Below are 27413 nucleotides of genomic sequence, written 5' to 3'. Positions count from 1 at the left end.
TTAAACAAACAAGTTCTTTTAATAGCTCTGCAACTGGAGCATTCAAGTGAATATAATTTTATCCTGCATAATATCAACATCTAAAAATCAATGCAATAATGGGGTTTTTTTATATAATTTTTAGGGTTCTGGTCCCTAAACATTTTATACCTGAACAAGGTATATCTGCTATTTGGATTTTGGTTTTTTGGTAGCAATATCAGTCAGTGAGTCCCAAGGCTCTTTAATTTCTCTTCCCTCTTCTTCACCTTCTTGAAGACAAGTTTATGCTAAGAACCATCCTCTGGATTTTTTCTTCATTCCTTAAAATATTTGCTTTTACAGCACAGATCTTGTCTTGCTGGTCTTTAATCAGCTGCTCCAGTTCAGCCAGGTCAGCTTTTAGTGGTTCCACAGCACTGTCTGTGATGCTGGAAGAGACACAAGGAGTGTGATGTTGTTGGAAACTTTCAAGCTGCTTCAGGCTATTTAATCCTCCGAGAAAGTACATTTGAATACCTGAAAGGCTGCAAAGTATTTCATGGAATCACAGAATCCCAGGATGGTTTGGGTTGGAAGGGACCTTCCAAAGCCCATCCAGTCCCACCCCCTGCCCTGGGCAGGGACACCTTCCACTGTCCCAGGGCGCTCCAAGCCCTGTCAAGCCTGGCCTTTAAGTTGTTCCCATCTTTCCTGAAAGAAAGTTTGGAATAAGAAGCACAAAGACAAAGCTAATAACATGGACAGAGGTAAATATTATTTAAGGGAGATCACCCATAACTCAACAGTAAAAATCACTTCTTGCTCTTCTGGTTTTTCTGCTGAACTCTGGGACAAGGGACAGAGATGCTGCCCCTGGATCCCAGGAAGTGTCCAAGGCCAGGTTGGACACGGTTTGGAGCAACCTGGGAAAGGGGAAGGTGTCCCTACCCATGGCAGGTGTGGCACTGGATGCCCATCCAAACTATGCTATGATTCCATGATACAAAAAAGGAGCCATCAAGAGTTGCTGGCAAGGACAGGCAATACCACACTAACAGAAAATTTCATAAATCCTACATTAATGAACACAAGTTGCATCTTAAGTGAATCACGAAATGGTTTTCAAACAAATGTGCCCCCTTCCATAATTCTGCTTATCTTCAGGAACACTGGACAGCCAGGAAATGCCAGTCTGCAGGAGCCTGCTGTCATTCTGAACTACCCAGTCACTCGAGGGTTCAACAGCTAAAATCCACATCTCCAAATCCTTTGGTTTTCCCCTCCCTTCCACCACATAAATCACCAAAGGCATCGCTAGGAATCACATGGGAATTCCCTCATGGGGATCCTGCAAGTGTCTGTCACAGAAGCAAAGCAAACAGGGATGAGCTTCTCAATCCCAGGATGTGTGGGAAGCATTGTCTTCTCCACAGCTGCTGCTCTGTAATCCTGTCCTAAGGATTGGAAGTGCCTCACTGCACTAATTTGGGGCTCACATCTGACACATTGCTTGTACCAGGAGAGGACTCAGCCAGCGGTTCCCCCATGCTGCTTCTGCACATGGATTCAGGGAGCAGCAAATCTCTCTGGGCTGAATATGGCTCCAGAAATACTGATTTCCACCTCACGTTTAAGATCACAGCACACACAGCTGGAAGGGATATTCTGTTTTCAAGGAGTGTAAGGACACAGAGGTGAGAATTTGCTTCAACAACTGTCACTCACACCAGAACACGATGAATCCATGGCACAAAGAGCAGGCTGGGATTTAGGAATCCACTCCTGCTCTGGGCTCAATATTTATGTTGTTTCTAAGTTTTAAGGGCCCCTAAAATCTGTGCCAAGAGACAACCCCAGCTGCCCCTGGGCACACTCACCTCTGCTCCCTCTGCAAAGCCTCCGCGTGCTCCCTGTTCTCCTGGCGCCACGTCTGCAGCTCGTTCCTCATGGCATCCATGTCCTCCTGGATGTAATCCACAATCCTGCCCAGCCTGAAGGCATTCTGACACACAGTCTGAATGGACACCTGGAACTTCTCGATTTCTTTGGCTACCAAGTCTCTCTCCCTCTTCCTGGATGCTTCTGAGACAATTGGCTTCTCCTAACAGAAGGGACGAATAGGGAAAGCATCAGAATTAGGTAAAACTGTTGCTGCAGGCTGAATGAAGGATGTTTGGAGACTGCAAACTGGGAAGTAGCTGAAGTGTTTATGACAGGCTGAAATGGAAGAGAAGAATCCTGGAATCACAGAATGGTTTGGGTTGGGAGGGACCTTAGAGCTCATCCCATTCGCTGCAAAGGGCAGGGATACTTTCCACCATCCCAGGGTGCTCCAAGCCCCCATGTCCAACCTGGCCTGGGACACTTCCAGGGATCCAGGGGCTGCCACAGCTTTCTGGGCAAGCTTTGAAAGCAGCAGCAAGTTCTGCTGCTGTGTGGGAGCTCCAGGGCACAGCCTCCCCTGAGTTCTCTGCATCAGCCCCCTCAAGATGCTTCTCTCCCTCCGCTGTCCATATCTGGATTTCCAGCTCCTAATGCTGCTCCTGACAAGAGCCCTTCAGAGCTAAACTCAGCCTGTGGTTACTCCCTGCCTTGCACTCCTGTTCACGGCTGTAAAACCGTACAGGCTGCAGGTGTGGCCTCCATAAACTCCACTAGCCTAAAGGAATTTGGGCTTGTGCTATTAACCCTCATGTGCAGCCAGCAGAGTCTCTGTGGTGCAGCTCCTGAGGCCTCTCAGCTCACTGAGAGTCAAATGCAAAGTTTGCTCCAGGGGCAAAGCCACAGGAGCAAAAGGATGCTGCAAAAAGAGCAAAGTGATGCCATGCTGCTAATATACTGGAATAATCTTATTCCAGCAAAGCCATTAAGGAAAAGCCCACTGGGATTTTCTCCCCCATGAAGAAAAAACAACCTTGTTTTTCTTTCTTTCCAACACTCCTGCAGGTCAAATTCCCAAACCCAGACACACAGAGCTTGAAGTAGAGTTTATTTAAAGTCATTTTGGTCGTTTATTATATGCCAGACAACTAGAAAGGCCTTTCCCTGCCACCCCAACCAGAGGGTGAGCCAATTGCTAGGCACAATTCCTCCTAAACACGGAGGTGGCAGTGCTGGGACAGGGAACCTGTCCTGCTGTCCCCTCCTGCCCTCCTCCCAGCTGCCTGGCTTCCTGCTCAAGCTGGGGGCTGTTTGCTCAGCTGGCTTTTTGGAGGCTGCAGGGCCTCCTGCCAAGCACATTTCAGCAGCCCTGGGCTGGCTGCAGGACTCAGGGACACAGAGAGATGTGTTTGAGGAAAACACTCTGCCAAAGATCTGAAGGCTGAGCCTCGCTCAGGGCTGCTGCCCGGGCTCTGCCACACATGAAAAACGCTGGATTTCTGACTTTCCTGGGAGTTTGTGTTTGAGTGGCTTAATGAGGAGCTGGGCTGAGGTGACAAACACTGCTGAACCTGTGCCCTTTGCTGCTCAAGTCGCTTCATGAGTGCTGGCTGAGCTGCTAAAACAACATGGCCCCAAATTCCCTCCTGTTCAGGCTGTGCCTCCCTCACAGCAGCAGGTGCTCACTACACCACACCACACACACCACAGGATCCAGAGCTTCCCTGGAGCCATCCATGTGTTTGCTGTCCTTGAGGATGGAAGAGCTGTGATCTCACAGCCTTTCAAACCCTTCTCTCTCTATCCTGATTCTTTTCCTACTCCTTTTCCTACTCTGCACTTTGTGTCCCAAAGCAAGAGGGAAGGCTGAATCCACAGCACTGCATTTTCCACGTGGCTGGGAAGTGAACTGTGCACACAAGCACCTCCAGTCCATCAGCAGAGTTGTATCAGATCCAACAGCTTCCCAGGAAGACATCCCATTCCCTTGTTTTTCCTCTCCTAAGTGCTCCAAAGCCTCACCACTCTCCTCCCTGCCGTCCATTATCTGAAGGCTCAGGCAAGAAATAAGGGATTTATTTCACATCCAGCTCTCTCAGAAGGGAGAAGACTCAGCCAGTCCATTATCTGAGGGTTGCTGTGTGAAAATCAGCTTCATTTCTATTTTCCAGATGCCAGGTTTTGGAATGTTTCCCAAGGCATTCTGCTGGAAAAGCTGGCAGTTCATGGCTTGGATAAGTGCAGTTTTCATGGGATAAAAACTGGCATGGCCCAGAGAGGGGTGGGGAATGGGGCCACATCCAGCTGGGATTGGTCACCAGTGCTGCTCCCCAGGGCTCAGCAGTGGGCCCAGTCCCATTTCACATTTTTATCTTCATCAGAGATGGGGATGAGGGGATGGAGGGCAGCCCCAGGAAGCTGCAGACACACCTGGGGGGATGTGGGTCTGCTGGAGGGCAGGAAGGCTCTGCAGAGGGATCAGGGATCCATGGGCTGAGCTCAGCAAGGCCAAGGGCCAGATCCTGTCCCTGGCTCACAACAACCCCATGGAACACTGCAGGCTCAGGGGAGAGCAGCTGGGAAGCTGGAAAAGGCCCTGGCAGTGTTGGTGATGGGGCTGAACATGAGCCCAGGTGGCCAAGAGCCCGTGGGCTGTGTCAGCCATGGTGGGCAGAGCCCCAGGGCAGGGCACGGCCCCTCCAGGGCTGTGTCCAGTTCTGAGTCCTCCGGCCAGGGGGACACTGAGGGGCTGGAGCGTGTCCAGGACAGGGGACAGAGCTGGGAAGGGGCTGGAGGAGCTGGGAAAGGGGCTCAGCCTGGAGAAAAGGAGGCTCAGGAGGGACCTTCTGGCTCTGCACAACTCCCTGACAGGAGGGGACAGCCGGGGGGATTTCTCCATGGAAAGGGTGCTCAGGCACTGGAAGGGGCTGCCCAGGGCAGTGTGGAGTCCCCATCCCTGGAGGTGTCAAGGTGGGGATCAGTCACAGGTTGGACTCGATGGCCTTGGAGATCTGTTCCAACCAAAATTATTCAGTGATTCTATTTCTCATCCTTGTAATGCTGGCATGACCTCTCTGATACCTGGACAGACAGGCAGGCACACTTCCCTCCACAGGCAGGTAGAGGATCAAAATAAAAAATAAAAGAGAAATTAAAATCCCAGAATTCACTAAAGAAGCAAACCAGAGTTCTGTATGCTTTAGATAGAGAATATATTTATATACAGACCTATCTATCTATATATAGATCTGTAAACACAGGTCCAGCTCACAATTTGAAATATTCCAGGCAAAAATACACAGCTCCTTGAAAATCTCAAGTGAAAACAGAAAAAATTTGGAATATTTTTGATGAATCAGTCCCTTAAAGTGTATTAGTAAATACTGAAAATTAATTCTAGTGTCCCTGTAATTCCAGCATGTTCTTTCTGCAGTTGAATACTTCAAAAGTGAGATTAAAAGGAGAAAATATTATCCCATCCAAAGTCAGCCATGGAATTATAGGACTGTTACAGCTGGAGGAGACCTTTAGGATGATCAAGGCCAACTGGCACTGCAAGAATTTAAACATAACACCACCAAAAATCTATTAAATATTATTTGAAATAAAAATCTAGTAAATACTATACAGGTTCATTAATAGGTTTGTTTAAAAATTAAAAATAAAAAATTACTAAGTGTCTTTGAAACACTTATATGATATTGAAGTGGTGTAAGTTTCAAAAGAAAATCCAAGAAAAATTTCCTCCCAAGAAAGATTTCCCAACCTGAAGGCACAGGGACAAGGGGCACAGGTTCCCTTATCCCACAAGTGAGGAAGTCACCATCCACTCTTTCTTTGTCCCATTAACACCTGTGCTACCAAGATCCCAGACAGGTTTGGGTGGGAAGGAACCTCAAAGCCCATCCAGTTCCAAGCCATGCTATGGGCAGGGACACCTTCCACTACCTCAGGTTGCTCCAAACCCATCCAAGCTGGCCTTGGAAACTCCAGGGATGGCACAGCCACGATTCCTTGTCCTGCAGCTCAAGGCTCAGAGTTATCACTGTGACACTGCCAAGCTTTGCCAACTCGGGCTGGGTTTAAACAATTAAAGGCAGAGAGGAATCCACTGGTGCCTGTTCCCAGGTGCACAGCTCCAGCCATGGGTTAAAATCTCTGCAATGATGGCAGCTGCTTTCCCACAGGCGGCGACGTGGGCGGTACGAGCCCCCTGTGCCACCTCTGCTCACTCTGCACAAACGCGTAACTGGAGATCTTCAGGCGGGAGGAAAATGCCAGAACCCGAATTGTTCCAGGCTTTTTCATTAGGCCCTACACCTCAACGAACTCCCCTTTCACAACAGCCCCAGAATCAATAAATTATCCCTGTATAAAAGGCTGGGTGACTTCTGTAGGCCCAACACGTTTCCCTTCCTTCGTGTTTTTCATAAGGCACCAAGATAAATGTTTACTTTGGATTCCTGGAAAAAAAGGCTGCTTTTCCCATTACCTCAATGTGAGCAGAACACAATGTGGACTTGGGTGCAGACACCTAAGAAATCTGAAAGCAGAAATTTTCTTTTTTAATCAAGAAAGGGGAAATTATCAACATGGCTCCAGAAACCACCAGAATTGCAAGAAACAGCATTTGCTTACTTTTATATACCTTCTCCTTTGCTTCTTTTTTTTTAATTAACAGGTTTTTAAATATGAATCAAATTAGTACAAGCATCCATCAAGCATTTTAATAGTTTCTACAGCCCCTTTTAACTCTATTATTATGTCCCACTAGGAAAACAGACCCAAGTAATCACAGTTTTATTGAGCTCCACTATTTTCCCCCACCTCTTTCTACAGGACAGGGAAGAAACTTCATTTTGGTCAAGTAACTGGGATATATCCAGTGCAAAACCAACAAGGTGGGGCGTTTTTTTTTAATTGTATAAAATATATTTTTTGATCATAAAGGGTGTTTTCTTTTCCTGGTTTTTACAGAGTCTGTGTTTTAAGTAGATTGTAACTATCCACCAGGGATCCCCATAAGAAACTCTTTCACAGAACCAGGGGGGAAACAGTAAATGTTAAAGCATTTCAAATGAACAGGATGCTTTTTCTGCTGATGCCAGGTATGGGGTTCAGGCACAGGCCAAGGAGTTGGAGACACAATGTTCTTTATCACTGCATTTCCCAGAGTCAGTCTGACCTGCTCCTGAGCTGGAAGGCTCCACAAGAAAATAAAAGAATGGCTCTTTCAAGAGAGCTTTTTCAATCTCCTTTCTCTTTTTCTTGGAGGGTAGTGGTTTTCCCTTCAGTTCATATTTAATCCTTCCAAAAAGAGCTGGACTTTTCACCCGTTGATGAACAGCTACTCCAGCCCACACACACACCCTGCTTTCCTGGGGAGAAGTGAGTTCCCAAAACCTCCTCTATTTGGGGCAGTATTCAGCACACACAGCAAAATCATCGAATTGTGGGATGGTCTGACTTGGAAGGGACCTTAAAGCCCATCTCATTCCACCCCTGCCATGGGCAGGGACACCTTCCACTGTCCCAGGCTGCTCCAAGCCCCAATGTCCAGCCTGGCCTTGGACACTTCCAGGGATCCAGGGACAGCCACAGCTTCTCTGGGCACCCTGTGCCAGGGCCTGCCCACCCTCACAGGGAACAATTCCTTCCCAATATCCCATCTGTCCCTGCCCTCTAGCAGTGGGAAGCCATTCCCTGTGTCCTGTCCCCAGTCCCTCTCCAGCTCTCCTGGAGCCCCTTTAGGCTCTGGAAGAGGCTCTGAGCTCTCCCTGGAGCCTTCTCTTCTCCAGGTGAACATTCCCAGCTCTGCCAGCCTGGCTCCAGAGCAGAGGGGCTCCAGCCCTGGAAATCCTGAGGCAGAGGAGACAAGCCAGGAGACTATTCCAGCTCTAATTAGTGACAGCAGAACACATTAACGATGTGCTACATTAACTGGTGCCAGTTCTGCCCAGCCTTCCCTTTCTCCTCATGCTCCCCATGTCCAGAACCTCTTCATCCTGAAAGAGCAGCCTTAAGGAATTAAGGAATAAACCTGCTCCTTGTGTAAAACAGCTTGCCTCCCCCCAGGCTGTGCCCCAGCACCTGAAAGACGTGACAGGCCCTGTGCTGTGTCCTTTACACGCTGCACCCTCTCCCGGGGGGCAACCACAGCTGCCTCACCACTTTTACACATCCTTTGTGTCTGCAGATCCATCTGCTGTCTCACTTGGATTTATACTGCACCCACAGGACAGGAATTCTGTGGTTTGGGGCACAAAGGAGCCCTGACACCGGGATTATCCCAAGGGCGGCCAGAGCCCTGTTCCTGTGTTCACAGCTTGTAGCACAACTGCTTGGGGTCCACATTTTTGCTCCCTGAGAGCTGGGAGCAGTGTAAGGACCCAGAAGCACACACTGTCTCCACTGAGAGCTCCTGTGCTGCTCAGCTGCTGGGTTAAAAATCCTATTTTTGAGGAACTGTGTGCTTGCACCCGCGATTTCCCACCGAATTAGCATCACATCAGCACTGACAGAGATGTCACAGAGGTGAAAACCCTTCCATAGGTAACTCCTCCTCCATTTCCCTGCCAGCACTCCTGAGGACACACCAAGCTGGAAGTGGGAATGAGGAGCCCCCTCCAAGCACCTAAATGCTGCTGGGATTTCTAATTCTAGCTACTTAGCACAGCACATTAATTGCAGGGACTGGAGGGCTCACCCAGAGCTGTGCAGCTGATGGATTAATGTAAAAATCAATGACCTGCAGCTCTTCAAACAAACAGAATCAGCACTGATTAGATCTGTCCTAAGCTCTGAAATGCATAATGTACCACACTGGTAATTCAAGTTAATATTGGCCAGGTGCTGAGCTATTCAATACCACTTGTTCCTCCCAGAAGCCTCTGAGCTGCTGCTTTTCTGAAGCCCTTTGGGTTGTGCAAAGATGGGAATTCTGTTATCCCACTTGCTTCAGCTATTTAATAACCTGCCTACGTTTTTCCACACATCAAATAAATGAAGTGGAATACAAAATGGAACATCTGTTTCTTTCTCTGGTTAACATTAGAGGCTTAGATTCTAAACAAATACATTTAGGAAGTTTTTTTAGGAATTTGTTAGGCTGAACACAGCTAATCAAGGCAGCAAAAATCTTGTGTATTTCCAGAATGACCTCTTTGTTTGACCTCAAAATTGTGTATATTATTTTAAGTTTCTGCACATGCAAAACCTAGATGATGAAAGCCCCAGTTTTCTTTCCTTCTCCCTTCTTTTCCTTTATTAAAACTCCTTAAAAAGCAAATGCATGTTTGGGAAACACAGCACAGAAAGGGTTTTGAAGGAATGTTTTTAACATAAATAAATGTTCCCCAGCCATCAGCAGCTGGAAGGCGTGAAACATCCCTGAGAGGGCACCAGTGTTACATTTGGATTAAGTATTAATCCACCAACTTCACCTCATTTCTGGTGGATTAATCCCCAATAAATCATGTAGATACATTGATAATTTTTTTTTTGCTGAATACTGGAGTTAATAATGTATTAACCAAAAGTTCCAGCACTCAGCCTGCTATTTTTTCCCTCTTCATCTTCCCAACTGGCAGAAGATCAAGGCTTTAAAGATTAATGAATAGAAGTGGGAAAATAATTTCATTTCTTTTGGATGTATTCAACAGTTTAATTAAATGAGGGAAGACGAACATTCTAGTGACAGATAGAGGGAAGATGGAATTTCCCAAAGGAAGTTTTCTTTCAAGTATTCCCTGGACTTTTGGATACCTTACTCCAAAAATATGGCAGTACCCTTAATTTTACTCTGTGATGCACAACACAGTTTGGAATACAGTTGCATCCTAATGCAGAAGAGATTTCTCCTGGAGATTTTGATGGAAAGCAAATTAAATAGACAGAGAAACATTCCCAGAGGTAAGGCCACGTTGGAAATTTGTTGTTTTGTTGGTTTTTTTTTTTTTTTACTTTTACTGTCACATCAACACCATTCTCTAAAATCATTTCCCAGGATTCAATCGTGTCTCCAGCTCTTGTTTTCTGAACTGTCAAGTGCCTGTCACACATTTCAAGCATTTTTAATCATCTTTTTCATTCAATTCTGCTTTCAGGAAAACTACACTTCCCTCTGGATCACAATTTCAGGCGAACCACACTCCTGTCTGGTCACAATTCCAGGAGAACCACACTCCTCTGTGGATCCCAACCACTTCCACACCATAATCTTAAAAGCAGTAGCAGCAAAGGAACCTCCTGCAGTAGCAGCCAGCTCTTGGATCGCTGCTTGTGATCCCGTGGTATTCCAGGAGCTTGGGCAGGTTTCCACGGGATGGACTAGGAAGTCAGCAGGTTTTTTTCCAGAATTAGCTGTCTATTCTCAGCACTGCTAACACAGAGCAGGGCTTCAAAACTGCAGCAAAAGCCAAACAAGCACTGAATGAATGTTTCAGGGGCTGAAAAGCAGTGATGGGACTCAACGGTGACTGTACAGGGTGACAATTGGCCATTTAAAAATATTTAAGGGGTTGAAAAGGGACTGTTTTAGCTTGTTACTCTCAGTCAGGTAAAAAAGCCAACCAGAAAATTTAGCACAGACACCACAGGAAGCTTCCTGAGCTTGAAATCCATGTAACTGTGAATCTTCCCCCATTATTCCTGTTCCATGCCCAGTGCTGGACAGGACACATCACCAAACAGGGCAGCTCACAGTGAGGGAGTGCTGAGAGACAGCATCAATGAACTCCTAATGCTCTTCCCAAACTGAGCCTGGGAACTGATGATCCAACAGCACCATCTAGTTATAAATCCGGGAACAGGGACAGCTGCATGGCTTGAGCTCAAGTGCCAGCTCAGGAACGAGCATTGGAGCAGCTACAGAAACAGCAGAATCAACCTGGAACTTTTCTTTGTCTTTAGAGAATTGTCAAACAATTCTCTAAAGGCAGGATTTCACCAAGAAGGCAAATTTTCCCATTGGATAAACTGGTGCCAAGCAGCCAGAGGCGTTTCAGTGACCACAGTGACCACAATAAGCACATTTCTAAGAAACAGATGAAATTCAGCAAGTTAGGGAAAGCTAAAACTACTCCTAACAGATTATGGGCAGCAATCCCAAGGTGTTTTCCTCTTTTCAGAAGGATTCAGTTTCTTAAGCTATAGAATCATCCCAGAGAAATCTGGGCTGGAAGGGACCTTAAAGTCTATCCCATCCCACCCCTGCCATGGGCAGGGACACCTTCCACTGTCCCAGGCTGCTCCAAGCCCCAATGTCCAACCTGGCCTTGGACACTTCCAGGGATCCAGGGGCAGCCACAGCTTCTCTGGGCACCCTGTGCCAGGGCCTGTCCACCCTCCCAATTCCTTTCCAATATCCTACCTAACCCTGCATGGACTCATCAATCCCAGCCCTTGCAATATATGAAAGGAAATTTTTTCCAGGCCTGGATCTCAGCCAATCCCAAACTCCAGAAAGAAGGATGGTACCCCAAGAGTCAAATCTGCCATCCCAACTTTCTGAACGTGCTGGAAAAGAAAGGAAAGCCAAAAGAGGCAGACAGGTCTGTTCCAACAGTCTTCAAGAGTCACCACTGATTTCACAGAGCTCTGGTCTCAAACACTACAGAGCATTCCTGAAAAGAATACAGGAAAACCCTACAATACTGAATTAAGATCAAAATAAACGTGATTGGAAGATATAAGAGCTCATTAAATGCATTCACCTCCCCAAGACATCACATACTTGTCTAATTTTGAGGCTTTTATCACTGCAGTGCCTCAGTGCCTCTCCCCAGCATATCATAATGGATTTAGAAACTTTCCATGGGGACGAGGGATCAGAAGAGTCCATCTCAGTGTCCTGCCTTTGCTTCCTCTCATACCAGGACCTCTGCAAGGCTGACAAAGTCACAGCTCTCCATTGTAACAGCAAGACACTCAAATATGAGGGGTTCAAGCTTTTGTTTCTGGTTTGTGAGCGCTGCTAGATCCTTCCCAAACACTTTCTAAGTGATCAAAACAACCAAAAAACCCCCTACCAAACCCAGCAAAAACCAAACCTACCCTCCCTTTCTCAACTGTGGAAAAAAATCACATAAGCAAGACAAGACATGACAGAGAAAAAGCTTGATCATAAATGGAATAAAACACATTTAAAGCAAAGAAAAAGGTCACAATTGAAACATTTAATCTCCCAGTTCTTTGAAGGCCATTGCCACCTCACCCTGTCTGTGGTCTGTGATGATTTCTGTGATGCCTCATAATCCTTCTTCGTTTCTAGGATTTTTTTCACCAGCCCACCTGTTGAAAAACCGTGATTTTTCTAAGCATTGATGGACACTAAATAGTTTTAAACATTCACACTAAAACAAAACCCAACTGTTTTATTTTTTTAATGCAGACAAATTTTAGAGCAACGTAAACAGCATTTTACTTTGTATTTTAAGAACTGACACACAAGGTATTTGTTATTTGACCTTTTTTCTCCCAAGCTGTTCTAGAACTTGTCTTTAAATCCAACCTTCTATCTCAGAGCTGACAAGCTGTACCTGATGCTTGAAGAAACGTTAATTTATGAGCTTTATGCAGAATTTTAAATCCTGCTGACATTAAGGATGCATAGAAAATGTGTCCTTACCACAGTTGTCAATCCAGCTGCACAGGAAAACAAGCCTGGGTAAATAAGTTGGTTTTCCTGCAAACGTTGCAAAGCCCTTCCCTCAGGGGAGATTTTACTGCTCTGTTCAGCATTTTAAGCTTTCAGCATTTGGTTTAAACCCAGGGGTTGATTCTAGATCTGTATCAATATAGATAAAAGCAAACGTACCATGCTTTTGATCCTCAAGCAGCTCCACTTCTGGCTCCTACACATGCAGGAAGACAGCTTTAGTTGCAAAAAGTTGACACTGCTGAAATATGGAACTATTCAAAAATCGTCAGCTGGAGGATATTTCAATAAGGCAGGGAATCATGGAATGGTTTGGGTGGGAAGGGACCTTAAAGATCATCACACTCCATCCATGGGCACGGACACCTTCCACTGTCCCAGGCTGCTCCAAGCCCCAATGTCCAACCCGGCCTTGGACACTGCCAGGGATCCAGGGGCAGCCACAGCTTCTCTGGGAATTCCAGCCCAGCTGAGAATTCCTTCCCAATATCCCATCCATCCCTGCCCTTTGGCAGTGGGAAGCCATTCCCTGTGTCCTGTCCCTCCATCCCTTGTCCCCAGTCCCTCTCCAGCTCTCCTGCAGCCCCTTTAGGCCCTGGAAGGGGCTCGGAGGTGTCCCTGGAGCCTTCTCCTCTCCAGGCTGGACATTCCAAATAAAATAATGGAAAAAAATTCAAGAAGTTGCAACAGGAACAGACCTTTGGCATCTCTGGCAGGGGCACTTCTGCCTCCACCACGAACTGCTCGTCCTCCTCGTCAGAAACCTGCTGCTCCCTGATCACATTCGGGGTTGTTCTAGCACTGCCACTCCTGCCAGGGACACATGGAAAAGGGCAATGAATGGAAATACTGAGATCTATCCAGAATAAACTCAGCTCAACTAAAAGCCATCAAAAGATCACAGAATCCCACAATCACTGAGGCTGGAAAAGCTCTCCAAGTCCAACCTGTGAGCAATCCCCACCCAGAGCACCGAGTGCCTTCCTTGGACACTCCAGGGATGGGAACTCCACATGTCCCCACCCAAACTGGTGATGCCAGAGGAGCTGGGAAGGGTGAGTTCCAAGGAACACCGACTCTGCATCTCCCTCATCCCTCACCTTTCTGGGACTAAGAGCTCGGTGCTCTCCTGATGTTTCACTCGTGGAGGTGCTGGCCTCGCGCTGCCAGGACGAGGAATCCGTCTGAATAACAGAGGGAATGGGGAAAAATCATTTTCACAAGTGACAAGCCTTTGCTGAGCAAAAAAAAAAAAAAAAAAATTCAAACATTTGAATTAGAAAGCAAGTTCACCTTATCCCTATTGGAATGCACAGAGGAAATGAGATGTTCTCCTCAAAAATCTTGCATGGAAGCAAAAAAATTTTGCATGGAACATTCCATGGAAGCAGTTTATGGATTAAGAACGGAATAAAGGATGGAAACACACCTTTGGGCAGGCTGAGGTGGGACATCAGGAGGTGCTTCTCCATTTTCAGGCTTTTCAGGAGCCACGTTCTCCCCTTCTCTTTCTATTAAACAACATAAAATATGGCTTAGCTGGGCTAAGAAAACCTCTTTTTTCTTATGACAGTGTTTGGAATCTTAGCACTGCAGTTAAAAATCAGTTAAATTTCTTTATTTTTGTAAGTTACTTAATACTGTGAAATTCCCCCTTCTGTGAAAATGACATCATCTTGCTCAATGCTTTTGTTTCCCTTAACCTCTTATCTTCCCCTGCTGGGATTCTTGGTTGAGGTGGTGGCTACTCCTTGAATAAAGTCTACTCAAAGCATCTAAACTCAGCCCAGTTATGTTTAAGAATTCTATAATACATCACAAAAAGGGCAAAAAGCATTAGAGAAGAGCTTGATTTATTAAAAAGCACTTTTTCCTGCTAAAAGTTTTCAACTATGTTTGATGCTGCTCTTCTGTCACTGGAATGTTACTGAGTCTCTGGCAAATTAATCTGTAAATAACAAACAGACTGATTTTTCAGAAAAGTTCTATTTATTCTGCAATCTGATCAAGCTAGGCAGGAAGCACACAAGGACGAATTACATACAGAACCTGGGAACTTATTCCCAGGCCAGGAAAATTGGGATACAGAGCCTCATTGCTCTGCAACAAAATATAACTGGAGCAGACAGAAATAATGCTCTGAAAGATCCAGGAAAATCAGTTTATTTCAGCTAATAAACAATGTTTTATAATCCTGGGCTCATGGAATGGCTTGGATTTGGGATCTTAAAGGTCCTGAACCGAAAAAATGAAGGGTTTACAGTGCCTTAGTGAATAAAGCTGAAAATCAAGATCAGTCAATAAAATAAGGTTGAACTTAATGGTAAAGGTTGGACTTGATAATTTTGGAGATCTTTTCCAACCTTCATTATTCTTCTGATTCAGAATATTTGGTTCTCACACCACCAGGGGATCCAATCCAAATCAATAATGAACCTGGGGGTACTCCTCTTACATGCATCCCTGTTACAGCATAAATTTATTTTCCATCCCAGATGCATTCCAGAGGACAAGACAGCTCCAAGGGATGGAAGGGAACTCGCATGGACGCTCTCCCAGCTGGGGAAGGTCACACAAATGTCTTGGCCATCCATCTCTACTTCATTAGGCTGCCACAGCCAAGAGGCCCTGGAGGTCAGAGGTGGGCTAGGAGCACCTCCCACATCCATGGGAATCCATCCTCCCAACCACCTCAAGCATGTGCATCTGGGGGGAACAAAAATGCAGCTTTTTGCTGCAATTTCAGCTCCTCCTCCTGCACTTTGCTTCCGTGGCTCCATGTGTGTTGTAGCTGGAGACAAATCCATGTCTTGGGAGCTATATCCAGCTTGTGGGGGGGAAATGGAGAAGTAAGAATGCAGGGATGGTATTTTCCTCTGGAATCCTGTAAAATGCTAACATCGAGACTCCCAAATAATTGCACAGAAAGGCAAAGATTCAGTTCTTACAGAGAACAAGTCACCAAGAGATTCAGGGGCAGCATTTGCCTCTTGGAAAACAGAAGAATAGGAGTAAGAAAATAAAAGTAATTGCTTTATCAGGGGATGGACATTTTTCAAGGCAGAACATGAATCAGATGTGATTAAAACACATGGCAGCTGTTGGATTAAGTATAAATCACCCTCATTTACATCATTGAGCTGCATGGATTTGAAACAAACACTCCAGCTGGGCTCTCCATGGCAGTCCCACTTGAACCTTCCCTACCTTTCTGTTTTTCTGCAAGGCCGGGTTCATTTTTCTCCTGCAGCTCAGCAGCACCATCCTCTGAAATCCCATCTGCCATGCTCCTCGTGTCCACAGCTCCTGTAACAAACCAGTTTATAGTCAAATGAAACCCAAGAGCCAATAAAAATTCAAAATAAAAAGCCATGCTAAATACCTGTTAGGATTTGTTTAAGGGCTACCCTAGTTTAATAAACCCTCTTCAGTGTCAATAAAACACATTCAAGGTGCACAAAGACTTTTTAAATGAGTGCTGACTGAACTCCTGAAAGCTGAAATATTCAGTATGAACCTCTATAATTTATCTTCCCACGGAGAAGAGACATTCCCTCCTGTTGCACATTGATTTATTTCTAATTAACATAAGATAAAATAGAAAGCTCTGATCGTCATCACCAGTGTGCAACATGCATCAGCACAGCTCCAGAAAGTTCTCCTCCCCTCTGGATTATTCACCTATGGCAATCCCACTGTGTCAGAACAAAAAAAGGGGTAAACCCACAAAATATTCCTGGCTCTAAACTAAAATTTGAGTGCTGCATCAGGGAAAGAGGAGTATTTTTAAATATTCACCCTAAAGTCATTCTCTGTATTAAACTGATCAGGAAAACTGGATTCTGGTTTTAAAGGGACAATCTCATAAATGGGGTGTGTCCGGTCCTTGCAGTTTAGTGTCATATAAAACAAATACTGAAATCTTGGGAAATAAAAGAAGTTATAGGATCAGCTAAGGATCACTAAGCTGTAAAATAAGGCTGCAGTTTTAATGGAATCCAGACAGGGGTTGTTCAGCTGCTAAATTACTCAGACTTCACAGCACAGGAGATGTGACATAAAAATTTCAATTTTCTAGCACCAACTTGAATGAGGCTCCTAAATTCAGATCCCAAGTGCCAGAGTTTTTCCAAGGTATTTCAGGTGCCCAAACAGGGCTATTCATTATCCTGAAAGCAGGACTGCTATAACTCCAGTATTTTGCCTCAGACACATGGAAACCTAAAACAGAAATCCAAAAAAAACCGTGGGTGCTTGGGAAGACATCCAGCAACAGAAGATCTCTTTAAATAAATGAATAATATTGAGATTGGTAAATTAAGTGTATGAAGATCTTCATTAGTCTAAACAGCACCAATTTTTAACCAGAACTGGCTGTTTTTAGCAGGCATCAATTCACAGGTGCCACTGAATCTTCTGAACAGAGACTTTAAAGTGATTTATGTACAGTGACTTCTGTAGGATTAGAACACCGGGGCACAAAGCACTGAAAGGAAATTAGGATCAATCCCTGAAAAAAGAGGAGGGGGAAATACAGACAGAAACTGCAGTGCCACTGCTGCTGTCTGAGCTCTGGGTACCAGCCACTTTTATTTCTTATCCAGGAGTTTCTCCAGGCTCTTCCTCTGGGTTTCCTACAAAAAGGGATGGCAGTGCTAAGCTAAGATTCCTTTCTTCCTGACGTACATATTTGGGATATTCTGAAGATAATCCACTTTCCAGTCAGTGTTTAAATACAGTATTTGAAGGCTGAACTACAAAAGTTGGTGATGTAATTGCAAGGAAGCACCTCCACAAAGAAATAATTTATTTGGAAAGCCTGGCCCAATTGCCTATTAAACCCAATTAAAACCATTTCGAGGCTCAAACCTTCACTTTGCTCTGCTGTAAATATTTAACAAATGTCAAATGTCAGAAACAGTTGCAGACAAGTCCAAAAGCTCATTTAGAGAGTAATTACACAGAAATTACCAAAGCAGGCTGAATTTTTATCTGCAACTGTGCCTGGGGAACGAGAGCAAACAGAACTGAATCTTGTTTCCTATATCCCAAATGCAGGCAGGAAAATGGGCTTTTGGATTCACAAATGCAGGCTGGGAGTACAAACCAAACCCTGACAATAATAAACAGGGATATTTAAGTATTTCTGCTATTCCAACTCAATAACTCTCCAGCATATGTGACAGAAATAACAATATCCTCCCTGTGGTTACCTTCTTCTCCGGGCTTGGAGCGATGCCTTGATCCTTTTGCTGAAGGCTGCTTTGATATCCTTGCAGGAGTTTCATTCTGGAAAAAAAAACCAAAAAAACAAACAAAACAAAAAGGCCAGAAATTTATATAACAGTAGATTTAAATATTATACCATTATATCTAAAATCTACTTCCCTGTGTTGCTTTTCTAAGCATTATACAGAACAAATATTGACCTAAGAATTGATCCACACATTTATGCTGAATTTATTTCCCTCAAAGCCTGTGGATATTTTTTTCCTGGATACGTGCCAGCTATTTTCTTTCACATGAACTTATTTGATGGAAAAACAACTTCCAAATGGGAATTAGGAGTATTCAACCTCGTGGAAGCTGCAGAGCACCTGTGCTGGACTTGAAGGATATCAGGGGTTATTAAAAGGAGGAAGATTCTGACAACCACCTCTGTGTTTCAGCTGCAGCAGATACACAGCTCCTCTTCAACCTGCTGCAAAAGCTTTTAGACTTCATTCCAAAACAGGAGCAAGGATTTAAAAATCGTGCTACCAGGCTTACATGGTCCATTACTTAAATGGCAACTTCCCTGGATAAAAACCCTGTCTATTATCCAAAATCCTGAAATATGTTTAGCACCTCCCAGCATCTCCTTCCTTATGTGCTTTTTTTTTTTTTTTGCAGTTTTCATCCAGGATTTTGTCTCAGCCCTGCTGATCATCATTAAGGTTGGAAAAGACCTCCAATGTCCATAGTGATGACCTGAGAATCACAAATTCTGCCATTTTTATGCCATCAAAGAATGGTTTGAGTAGAAGGGACCTTAAAGCTCATCCCCTTCCACCTCCTGCCCTGAACAGAGAAGCTTTCCACCAGCATGAAGTGTTCCTTCCTTTTAAGGAGATTCTGGCATGTTCTAAGGAAAACCAGACAGAACTGCAATCTTGAAGTGGTTCCTCTCAATTTTAATTCTTCATAATTACCTCCACAAGCCCAACACTATGGAAGGAGGGAAAGGAAAGCTCCTACCCCATCAGGAGCACATCTGGCACACCCCAGCCTCAGCAGCTCTCTGGGTGAGGTCATTATTAGCACAGGTGGGGAGGGAGCTGGGAATAGGTGCTGAGGCTGCTGCAAGAGGGGATTTAGTCGTTTATTTATGTGGCTACAAACAGAATTTTTGTGGAGCCACATGTGCAGCCTGGCAGCGGGTGCAGGGTGAAAGCTGACATTGACTCACCATGGCAGCATACAAAAACAGAAAGCCCACAATATTTATGATTGGGGGGCTTTCCAAAGGGAGATAAAAGAGGTTATTCCCCTTTAAGACTTTGAAAAGCAGCCACTGGAGCCATTAAAAGGAAATCTTGCACTTCATCTCACACCATCCTGCAAAAAAACACATTACAGTGGAATCCTTGATGGATGCATGCATGCTTCCCAGGCCTGAGTAATTATGTTTCCATGTGGAGAGGATCCAGAGCCTTCTGCAAACCATCCAGGCTGCTGCTTTGTCCTCATTATTAACCTCTAAAGAGGCCAAATTTCACTTCAGGACAGAAGAAAATGTTTGTTGGTGTTTCAGAGCTCATGATAAAATAAGTCACTGTGATTTCCCCCTCTAATTCATCAGCTCTACTGATGGTTCTCTAAAAATAAATAAGAATTAAGTCTTTGAATGGCGATTTCATCACATCAACCCTCCACAACAATTTTCCTCTAATTAAATCCACAGCACCAGGGGGTATCTTTCCATCTCTACAGTATAAAGTGTGCAGGTATTTTATATAAATAAAACCACATATAAGGAAAGATCTCCACTTGCTAAGACCAGTTTGAGTGATACTACTTACTAGGAAAATATCACTCAATTATCTTTTCCTCACCTGAAGTCTTGCATGTTGATGCCCTATTGGTATTAGAATCTGCAAATTTAAACTACTCAAACACAAAGAGATGAGGAAAATCTGTTTTTAAAGCAGTTTAAATGATGGATTTCTGATGCAGTGACACCAAAGAGAGAGGCACATTCCCAGAACAGAGGTATCTGAGCCACGTCCTGCAGATTTCTGTGGAATGAATCTCTCTGCTGTCCTCTTTTTAATTCCACAGTTTGATTACATAACCTAAATAAGTTCAAAGAGGAAAAGAAGTTCATTAGGTAGGACTTAGAGGCTGCTTCAAGTGACCACTTCCAGAGCCATAGAGTTTGCAGGTCAAAAATCAAACCCATTCTGCTAGTGGCCAGAAGTGACAGGATATTACAGAAAGCTTTAGCCAAGAGTTCCAGCTGCCACGGGAAACACAGAAAAGACTTTCCCAAAGTGTTTGGCCTCGGGGGGAAATTATTTACCTGCTCTGTAGCCACTTCCAGCACCAGATGCTCTCTGACCTCTCCCACCTCTTGTCAAGTCTAAATAATAATGATCTTCATTATTCAGAAGATCCAAAAGGCCATTTTAAATCTGATTTTTCCCTGAGATGGACTGAGAGTGAACAGAACACAATTCAACCCTGATCCCAAACTGCAGGATGCAAGAGCCAGCCTTGAGGCAGCTTCTGATTGCCATGTGGTAGCCAAATGTCTCTTAATTCCTACTTATCTCTGCTTTCTTCTAGCTCCAGAAAATTATGGATACCCATGTGATGACTACTGCACACTGGGTAACACAAAGAGTTTCTTTAGCAATAGAAAAATACATTTAAATTACAAAAAAAAGTCAGCCTTAAGCAGATTTGAAAGCTGGTGTGGATAATTAGCAGCAAAAAAAACAGATTTGCATGAAATAGTGAAAATCTCATTAAGCAAAGCCAGGGACTAAACTTTAAGTGACAGCTTTGCTGTCCATGTAGAGTATTTTAAAAATACCCAAAAGCTAAATTGATCTGTTCTCTAAAGTAAATGCAGTAAAAACTTAAAGAAGTTAATCCTGAGGGGAAAAAACAGTGGCTGACTTGTTGGGTACTGCCTCAAACTGCTTCACTTCTATTATAGTGAATATATATATTCTGTAACTATCTACAGAAAAAATACATATAAAAAGCTAAAGAGAGATGCTGAAGATGTATAAATTCTGCAGCAGAGACCACAAAATACGATTCAATATCCTTCATGTGCACAGAAAGTTGTTTGTTTTCTTTTCAATGCACTTGTTTCCCTGCCACGTGACCCAGGTGTAGCCACAGTGGTTAAATCGGAGTAAATCCCTGGAAATAAAGGCTGGGAAACTTCTGTGAGGACCAGAAGATCAAGCCAAATCCAGGGGATGCAATTTCCAATGATTTCCTGCTGGAATTCCCTCTAAGTCACTTTGTGCAAGCTATCTCAGCACCCAAAATTCAGTGGGCACGCTGTCACATCATTTCTCCCTTCCACAGCTTTAAAATGATGACATTTGCCATGCTCTGCTCTAAAAGTTTGTGTTTTCATCACCTCAGAAACGAGCAGCCTCCACTGTTACGCAAGCAGGCAGAGGCAGGAATGTCATTTGGATTTCAGGTAATAATTCCAAGGCCTTGGAATCCCTCCCAAAAGCACTTAGGAGGGGAAATGAAACTTTACTGCTTTGCTGCATTATTGTGGTGCCCAAGAGCACGACGAGAGCTTGGGATGAGGCTCAGAATTTCCATTAGAGACCCAATTTGCAGGAAGTTTGACTTGGCCATGAATATTTAGCTGGAGGCTAAAAACAAAATACACCTCTTTTATAAGTTCTCCCTCTCAGTGCCAATAACTTAAAGAGTTTGGTAGGATTGGAGTCAAGGAAGAGCCATAAATTTGTCATCTCATGGGGAAGACACAGTAATGTCAGTGGGCTCAGTGACTCCCACTAGTCTTGGGATCCTGCCTGGTTTTTCCTCAGCCTGTGCTGCTTTAGGTTCATTTACTGAAGTCTCCCTCTTTAAACATCTGGCCACGTGGCTCCATAATTCCCCAAATTGCCTCAGGTCATCAGGAAGCAGCAGATGGAGGCACAGTGGTGTCACACGCAGCAGCTTCTGCGCAGAGACACTGAGAAGCTCTTCCAGCTGCAAAACATGGACCCTGAAACAACACTGGACTCATTTTCTTTCCAAAACAGTAACTTCTGCTAAAATTCAAAAGTAAATACAGGAACCTTATCAGCTTTCCAGGAAAGATTCTGAGGAATAAAGAAAACTCATGGCAGGGGGTTGGAAGAGATGAGCTCTAAGGTTCCTCCCAATCCAAACCAGTCTGTGACCCTAAGAAGTGTCCAAAACATGAATACGCAGAAATAAAATCTTGAAATAAAGTGAGTAAACTTTTTTTTTTTGTCTGAGTTCTGAGAAATTTTTAATAAATGAACAACCAAAAAACTCAGGGAAGCATCTATTTCATGTCTCTACCAGCCCTAAAACTTGCCCTTTACCTACCTTTCAACCCTACACTGTTTTCAAGCAGATTCCCAAATGAAAATGTCACACTTTGAATATTCCTACCTCCTCCACTACTAACCTCAGCGTCTGGCTGGCACTTGCTGTCTTTAGTTGACCTCTGTGGCTTTCTAAGCATGGATTCTTCAGAATCTGAGGGCTGGAAATAAATGAACTGGTTTAGACTCAAGAGAAGCATTTTGGTTCCCATCAGTCCTGAATTTCTAGCAACAGAATAGAATGGCAGAAAAATAAATATTTAGAGGAGGAAGAAACAGAAGAATAGCAAAATGAAAGGCAATGAAGAGGTGGCTTTCAAGGCAGTTTAGGACTTAAAATCCTTAGAATATCCAGGAATCTCAGACGGGTTTGGGTTGAAAGGGACGTTCAAGACCATTCAGTTCCAATTCTGAGAAGGCCCTCCAGCACCTGAAGGGAGCCAACAAGAAAGATGGAGAGGGACTTGGACAAGGGCCTAGAGGGACAGGACACAGGGAATGGCTTCCCACTGCCAGAGGGCAGGGATGGATGGGATATTGGGAAGGAATTGTTCACTGGCAGGGTGGGCAGGCCCTGGCACAGGGTGCCCAGAGAAGCTGTGGCTGCCCCTGGATCCCTGGGAGTGTCCCAGGCCAGGTTGGACACTGGGGCTTGGAGCAGCCTGGGACAGTGGAAGGTGTCCCTGCCATGGCAGGGGTTTGGAACAAGGTCCCTTCCTGCTGAATGAGCAGGAATACAAACACAGAAGGCCACTGTAACAAACGCAGACCCAACCACAGTGTGGGGAAAGTGCTTCTCCAAAATAAGATTTCAATTACCTTTTTCTCTGCTTTCTCCTTTCCGTGTTCCCTGAAATGCTCCCCATCTTTTTCTCTGTCCCGATCTCTTCCTCTCTCTCTGTCTTTCTCTCCTTCTCTGTCTCTATTTTTATCTCTTCCTTTCAGCCTGTCCTTTTCTCTTCCTCCTTCACGTCTTTTCTCCCTTTCCTGTCCTTTATCATGCCCAAGGTCATCTCTTTGCTCTGGGTCTCCTTTTTCTTTGTGTTTTTCTGTTTCTCTTCCTTGCTTGGTTATTCTGCTTTTGCTTCTTTCCCTCTCTTGTTTTTCTCCTTCCTTCGAGGTGTCTCTTTCAGGTTCTTTGTGCCTCTCTTCATTATTCTTCTGTTTATCCCTCTCCTTTTCTCTTTCTCTGCTCTCTTTCAAATCTCCTTTGGGTTTTCTGTCTCTGCTGGGGCTTCTGTCTTTAATTTCAGTGTCTCTCCTGCTCTAAAAAGAAAGCAAACATTAAAATTAATTCCAACTCATGGCAACTCAATCATACAGTGACTCTGCAAACACAAAAATGCTAAAAAACCCCAAACAAATAAATCACGGTACTCCTGTATTCCCCCAAAAATGCAAGTGCTACCTCTTTATTCCTATGGCTTTTTTGTTCTTCTGCTTTGGGCTCTCTGCTTTCTTTATCTCGAGGTTTAGAGGGTGGAGGTTTTCCTTTAGCATCAGCTTTTTCCCCAGCCAAGACTCTTTTTACAGCAGCATCACTGGACAGCTGCAAGGAACAGAAAAACACCACTGAAATGAGTAAACTGTTCCATTAAATAATGAATGCAGTAATTATTATTTTAAGAATGTCACAATTCAGGGTAAAAACATAATAATTTCATGAAAGAATGCAGTAACTCTGTGTAAGAACAGCCCCTGCATTTGTTTTCAACCAGTTATCAAATTTCTCCATTATTACATTTCCATTATCAAAAAAAGCACAGTGCAAAAATTACTTTCATTTCACAATTAAGAGATTTGACTGAAAGGAGATAAAGTCAAAGGTGAGTAACTGGTTGTATAATTAGTGTGTCTGTACCCCAAAATTTTAAAGGGTTCCAATCTAATAAAGCTTCCAATCTAATAAACATTATTAAAAGACAAACAAATAAAGTGAACAGCAGTGAACATTAAAATCCTTAATATTCAGAGTGCATTTGTGTAGGAAGCTGGCTCAAACTCTTGCTAAAGATCATGAATTCTCCATCTACTGTTACTAAGGGGTGACAAAACGTTTCTACTGTGCAATTAATGACAAAAGAGGGGTAATTAAGGCACAGAATCATTTGGGTTGGACAAGACCTCCAAAGGTCATCGAGTCCAGCCTGTGACTGATCCCAACCTTGTCCCCAGCCCAGAGCAACGAGTGCCACTTCCAAGTGTTCCTTGGACACCTCCAGGGATAAGGACTCCAAACTTCCCTGGGCAGCCCCTTCCAGTGCCTGACCACCCTTTCCCATGGAGAAATTCCTCCTGATGTCCAACCTGAGCCTTCCCTGGCCCAGCCTGAGGCTATTCCCTCTCCTGTAGTCCCTGTTCCCTGTGTGCATAAAAGCTGTATAATTCTGTCCCACCTTATTTAAGCAACACTTCCCAATTGCCTGAAGAAACTCATTGGTTTTCTCGGGCTCGTGTCCAGCCACCACTCGTGCAGGTTTCACTGACAGTGGCTCTCCTGTCACCATCACAACAGCATCGATGGCCTTCTGAAGGAAGTTGATTTTGGAATCCTTATCCTGGTGTAAAAGGAGCAATTAATAGAAACGTTTATCTCCGCAATTAACAGATTTCTTTTAGTTTTATAATTATACTTTACAAACAACCTGCCCCAGCTGCCCTTCAACAGAGATGTCCTCCAGTGATTATGTAAAATCAGAAGTAAAAAAATAAAAGATCAAATAAACAAAGTAAAGCCAAGTGAAATTTCACAGAAGCCCTCACAATTAAGGAATCTTCATGGTTTCAGTCTTCCTTACAGCTCTCTCCTATTGATTACTCAGATAAAAATTATTCTCCTCATCTTTTACAACTCCAAGAGAGATCACATTAAAGAAGCAGCCAAGTCTTCCTCCCAAGTGTTTCGGGAAGAGGAACTCAAGGTTGAGACATTTTCCCCCATACTCCAGGATTTTGATCTCCTCTGCCTGAGCTCTGGAAAACCCCATGGACTCATGGGCTGTGAAAGAAATTTGTGAGAGAAATTCTCAGAGAGATGGCAGCGCATAAATGTAACCAAGACCGGCTCAGGAGCTGCTGACAAATCTGCTTTTTGGGTCAACAAGGACACTATCAAAAAAACAACCATTCAGTTATAAATTTTAGTTATCCTGACAGTGGTAGGAGCAGTCACAGAAATAAACACATGCATTAATCAGTGACTAAAACGTGGAGGGATGGGAAGTCAGGCTCTCAGAGCTCACACTTCAGTTGCTATGTTAAACAAACACCATGGGATCAGCTGCCTAAGTGGAACACACAAACACTGCTTTGTTTGCCAGGAATCAGCAACCAAAGCTCTCAAATCAGGCTGGGAGCTGGAGAACTCGGCATCAGCTCAGCCAAAAATCAGGGGAAAGCAGCAAACAGAGAGTAAAGTCACCCTTGGACTTAAGAAAAGGAGTTTTCAGTGATAATATTAACCTCCTCTTTCAATAATCAGCCAGTTTTATACTGCAATAAAGCTACTGTGGAATGCATTTCCTAGACAGCTGAGTCCTGGGATATTAAACAAGGATATTTAATGTATATATCATTACATACACACATACATATATGTGTATTTGTATATACATAAAAATATATAGAGCAATAAGTTTAGGACCACGGATTCTCTTGGGAGACCACAAGACTCTTCAAAACCTCTCTAAGCACAAATCTATAGGTGTTCACCCCAGGGAATGCATAGTATAACCCACAGGCAGGAACTTCCACAACTTTTTTACAAAAATAACAACAGGTCCTTGACGCTGAACACAGAAAAGACCAAACGAACCTTGTGGCAAGTTGCAAAGAACGCTGAGAGCTAAATAAATATGGAAGTCTCATGCTCACCTTGACGTTATCTGACTTCAACTCAAACTCTGTGTAAAGTCCTTTCAGAAAACCTGTCACTCTGATCACCTAAAAAACAGAAGAAATGGGGTAAGTCAAGAACATTTAAAGCCTCTGCTCAATAAATCTTGTGCAGCAGCAGGAAATGTATTCTCTATGGAAAGGGTGGCCACCCATTGAAGTGCAGTCCCCATCCCTGGAGGTGCCCAAGGAATGCCTGGACGTGGCACTCAGTGCTCTGGGCTGGGGACAAGGTGGGCATCGGGAACACGCTGGGCTCGGTGATCTCGGAGGCCTTTCCAACCTCAGTGATTCTGTGATGTTTCACTACCCCAGGCTGCTCCAAGCCCCAGTGTCCAACCTGGAACACTCCCAGGGATCCAGGGGCAGCCACAGCTTCCCTGGGCCTCCCCACCCTCCCAGGTGTGATAATTGATAAAAGATTCGTGTTAATCACAAAAGCATTGGGGTTTGTATAAACCAGAATACTAAGCTCTGAAGTGAAGCATGGACACTAGATAAAGGAAATTATATGATAAAATAATTCTGTTTAAAATCACCTTGTTATGTTATATTATGTTGTATTATGTTACATTATAATATGTTATGTTTTCCAAATAAGTTGTATCGGCTACCAGCTTGCAAAATCGGACTTCCCAATAACCCCTCTTGCCTTTGTCTGATCAATGCTGCCTATCCCAAAAACCAGACTTCCAGAACTTCTCTGGTGGTTATCTACAAGGACCAGATGGCTATCTGTGACTGATCATCACCCAAAGGCTTTGTGAATTTGTGTAAGGACGTTTATTCAACCACCACTGCTTATGACAACAAAAATCCAAGAATTATTGATTACAACGAGAACCCACAGTATAAGAAGGGACTGCAAACCAAGGTTCGCTGGGGCGTGGAGTGGGCGGCGACCCCTCACGTTCCCCAGCGCCGCTTACTCTTTCTATATCAAATAAAGCAATCTAAATTTTGCTGAATATCGAGACTTTAGTCTCTCATTTATAACACAGGGAACAATTCCTCTCCAAAACCCCACCTACCCCTTCCTCTGCCAGCGTGACCCCCCTTTCCCTACCCCCACACGTGCCTTTCCCACCCAGCGCCCCGAAACCCCCGCGATTTGCCCCAGGCTCGGAGCACGCCCCGCAGCGCGGCGCAGCCCGGGGAGGTGAACGGGGCAGCCCCGAGGCTCCCCCGGGTGTCTCACACCCACCTCGGAGATGAGGTCGTGCAGGTAGCGGAAGGGCGGCTTGCTCAGCAGCGCGTCGGTGAGCGGCGGCTTGCGGATCACCTGCCCCAGGGTCTCCCGCGTTTGCCGCGACACCGCCTCGTTCATCGCGGTGACCGGGACCGGGACCGGGCCGGGCTCGAACCGAGATCGCGGCGAGACCCGCCCGGCCCCGGCCCGGCGCTCCCGGCGTGCCCCG

General features: G+C 44.6%; 1 protein-coding gene across 1 annotated transcript; it reads right to left on the bottom strand.

The window, feature by feature from the left end:
* On the bottom strand, window positions 1–27413 carry IFT54 (intraflagellar transport 54). The gene is made up of 15 exons (XM_014889902.2): window positions 27200–27413; window positions 25975–26043; window positions 24498–24659; window positions 23510–23650; window positions 22921–23367; window positions 22185–22262; window positions 17713–17788; window positions 15707–15805; window positions 13929–14010; window positions 13600–13683; window positions 13198–13309; window positions 12659–12695; window positions 12056–12132; window positions 1839–2062; window positions 1–410 (listed from the first exon to the last, which is right to left on the bottom strand). The coding sequence occupies exons 1-15, from the start codon at window positions 27320–27322 to the stop codon at window positions 245–247; spliced, it is 1977 nt and encodes a 658-aa protein (XP_014745388.2). The 5' UTR covers window positions 27323–27413; the 3' UTR covers window positions 1–244.

This window comes from Sturnus vulgaris, chromosome 7 (assembly GCF_052056855.1).
Source record: "Sturnus vulgaris isolate bStuVul1 chromosome 7, bStuVul1.hap1, whole genome shotgun sequence".
Lineage (NCBI taxonomy): Eukaryota > Metazoa > Chordata > Aves > Passeriformes > Sturnidae > Sturnus > Sturnus vulgaris.
Note: the sequence above shows the minus strand (reverse complement) of the source record. Positions and strands in the feature narration are given on the sequence as shown.

Bases quoted from the DNA above. Each gene is read 5' to 3' on its own strand.
- IFT54 (XM_014889902.2), bottom strand. From the start codon at position 27,322: ATGAACGAGGCGGTGTCGCGGCAAACGCGGGAGACCCTGGGGCAGGTG. The intron at 24,660-25,974 runs GTGAGCATGAGA...CTTTTACACCAG, and splicing joins TGAAGTCAGATAACGTCAAG to GATAAGGATTCCAAAATCAA. The intron at 12,696-13,197 runs GTCTGTTCCTGT...CTGCATGTGTAG, and splicing joins CCCTGCCAGAGATGCCAAAG to GAGCCAGAAGTGGAGCTGCT.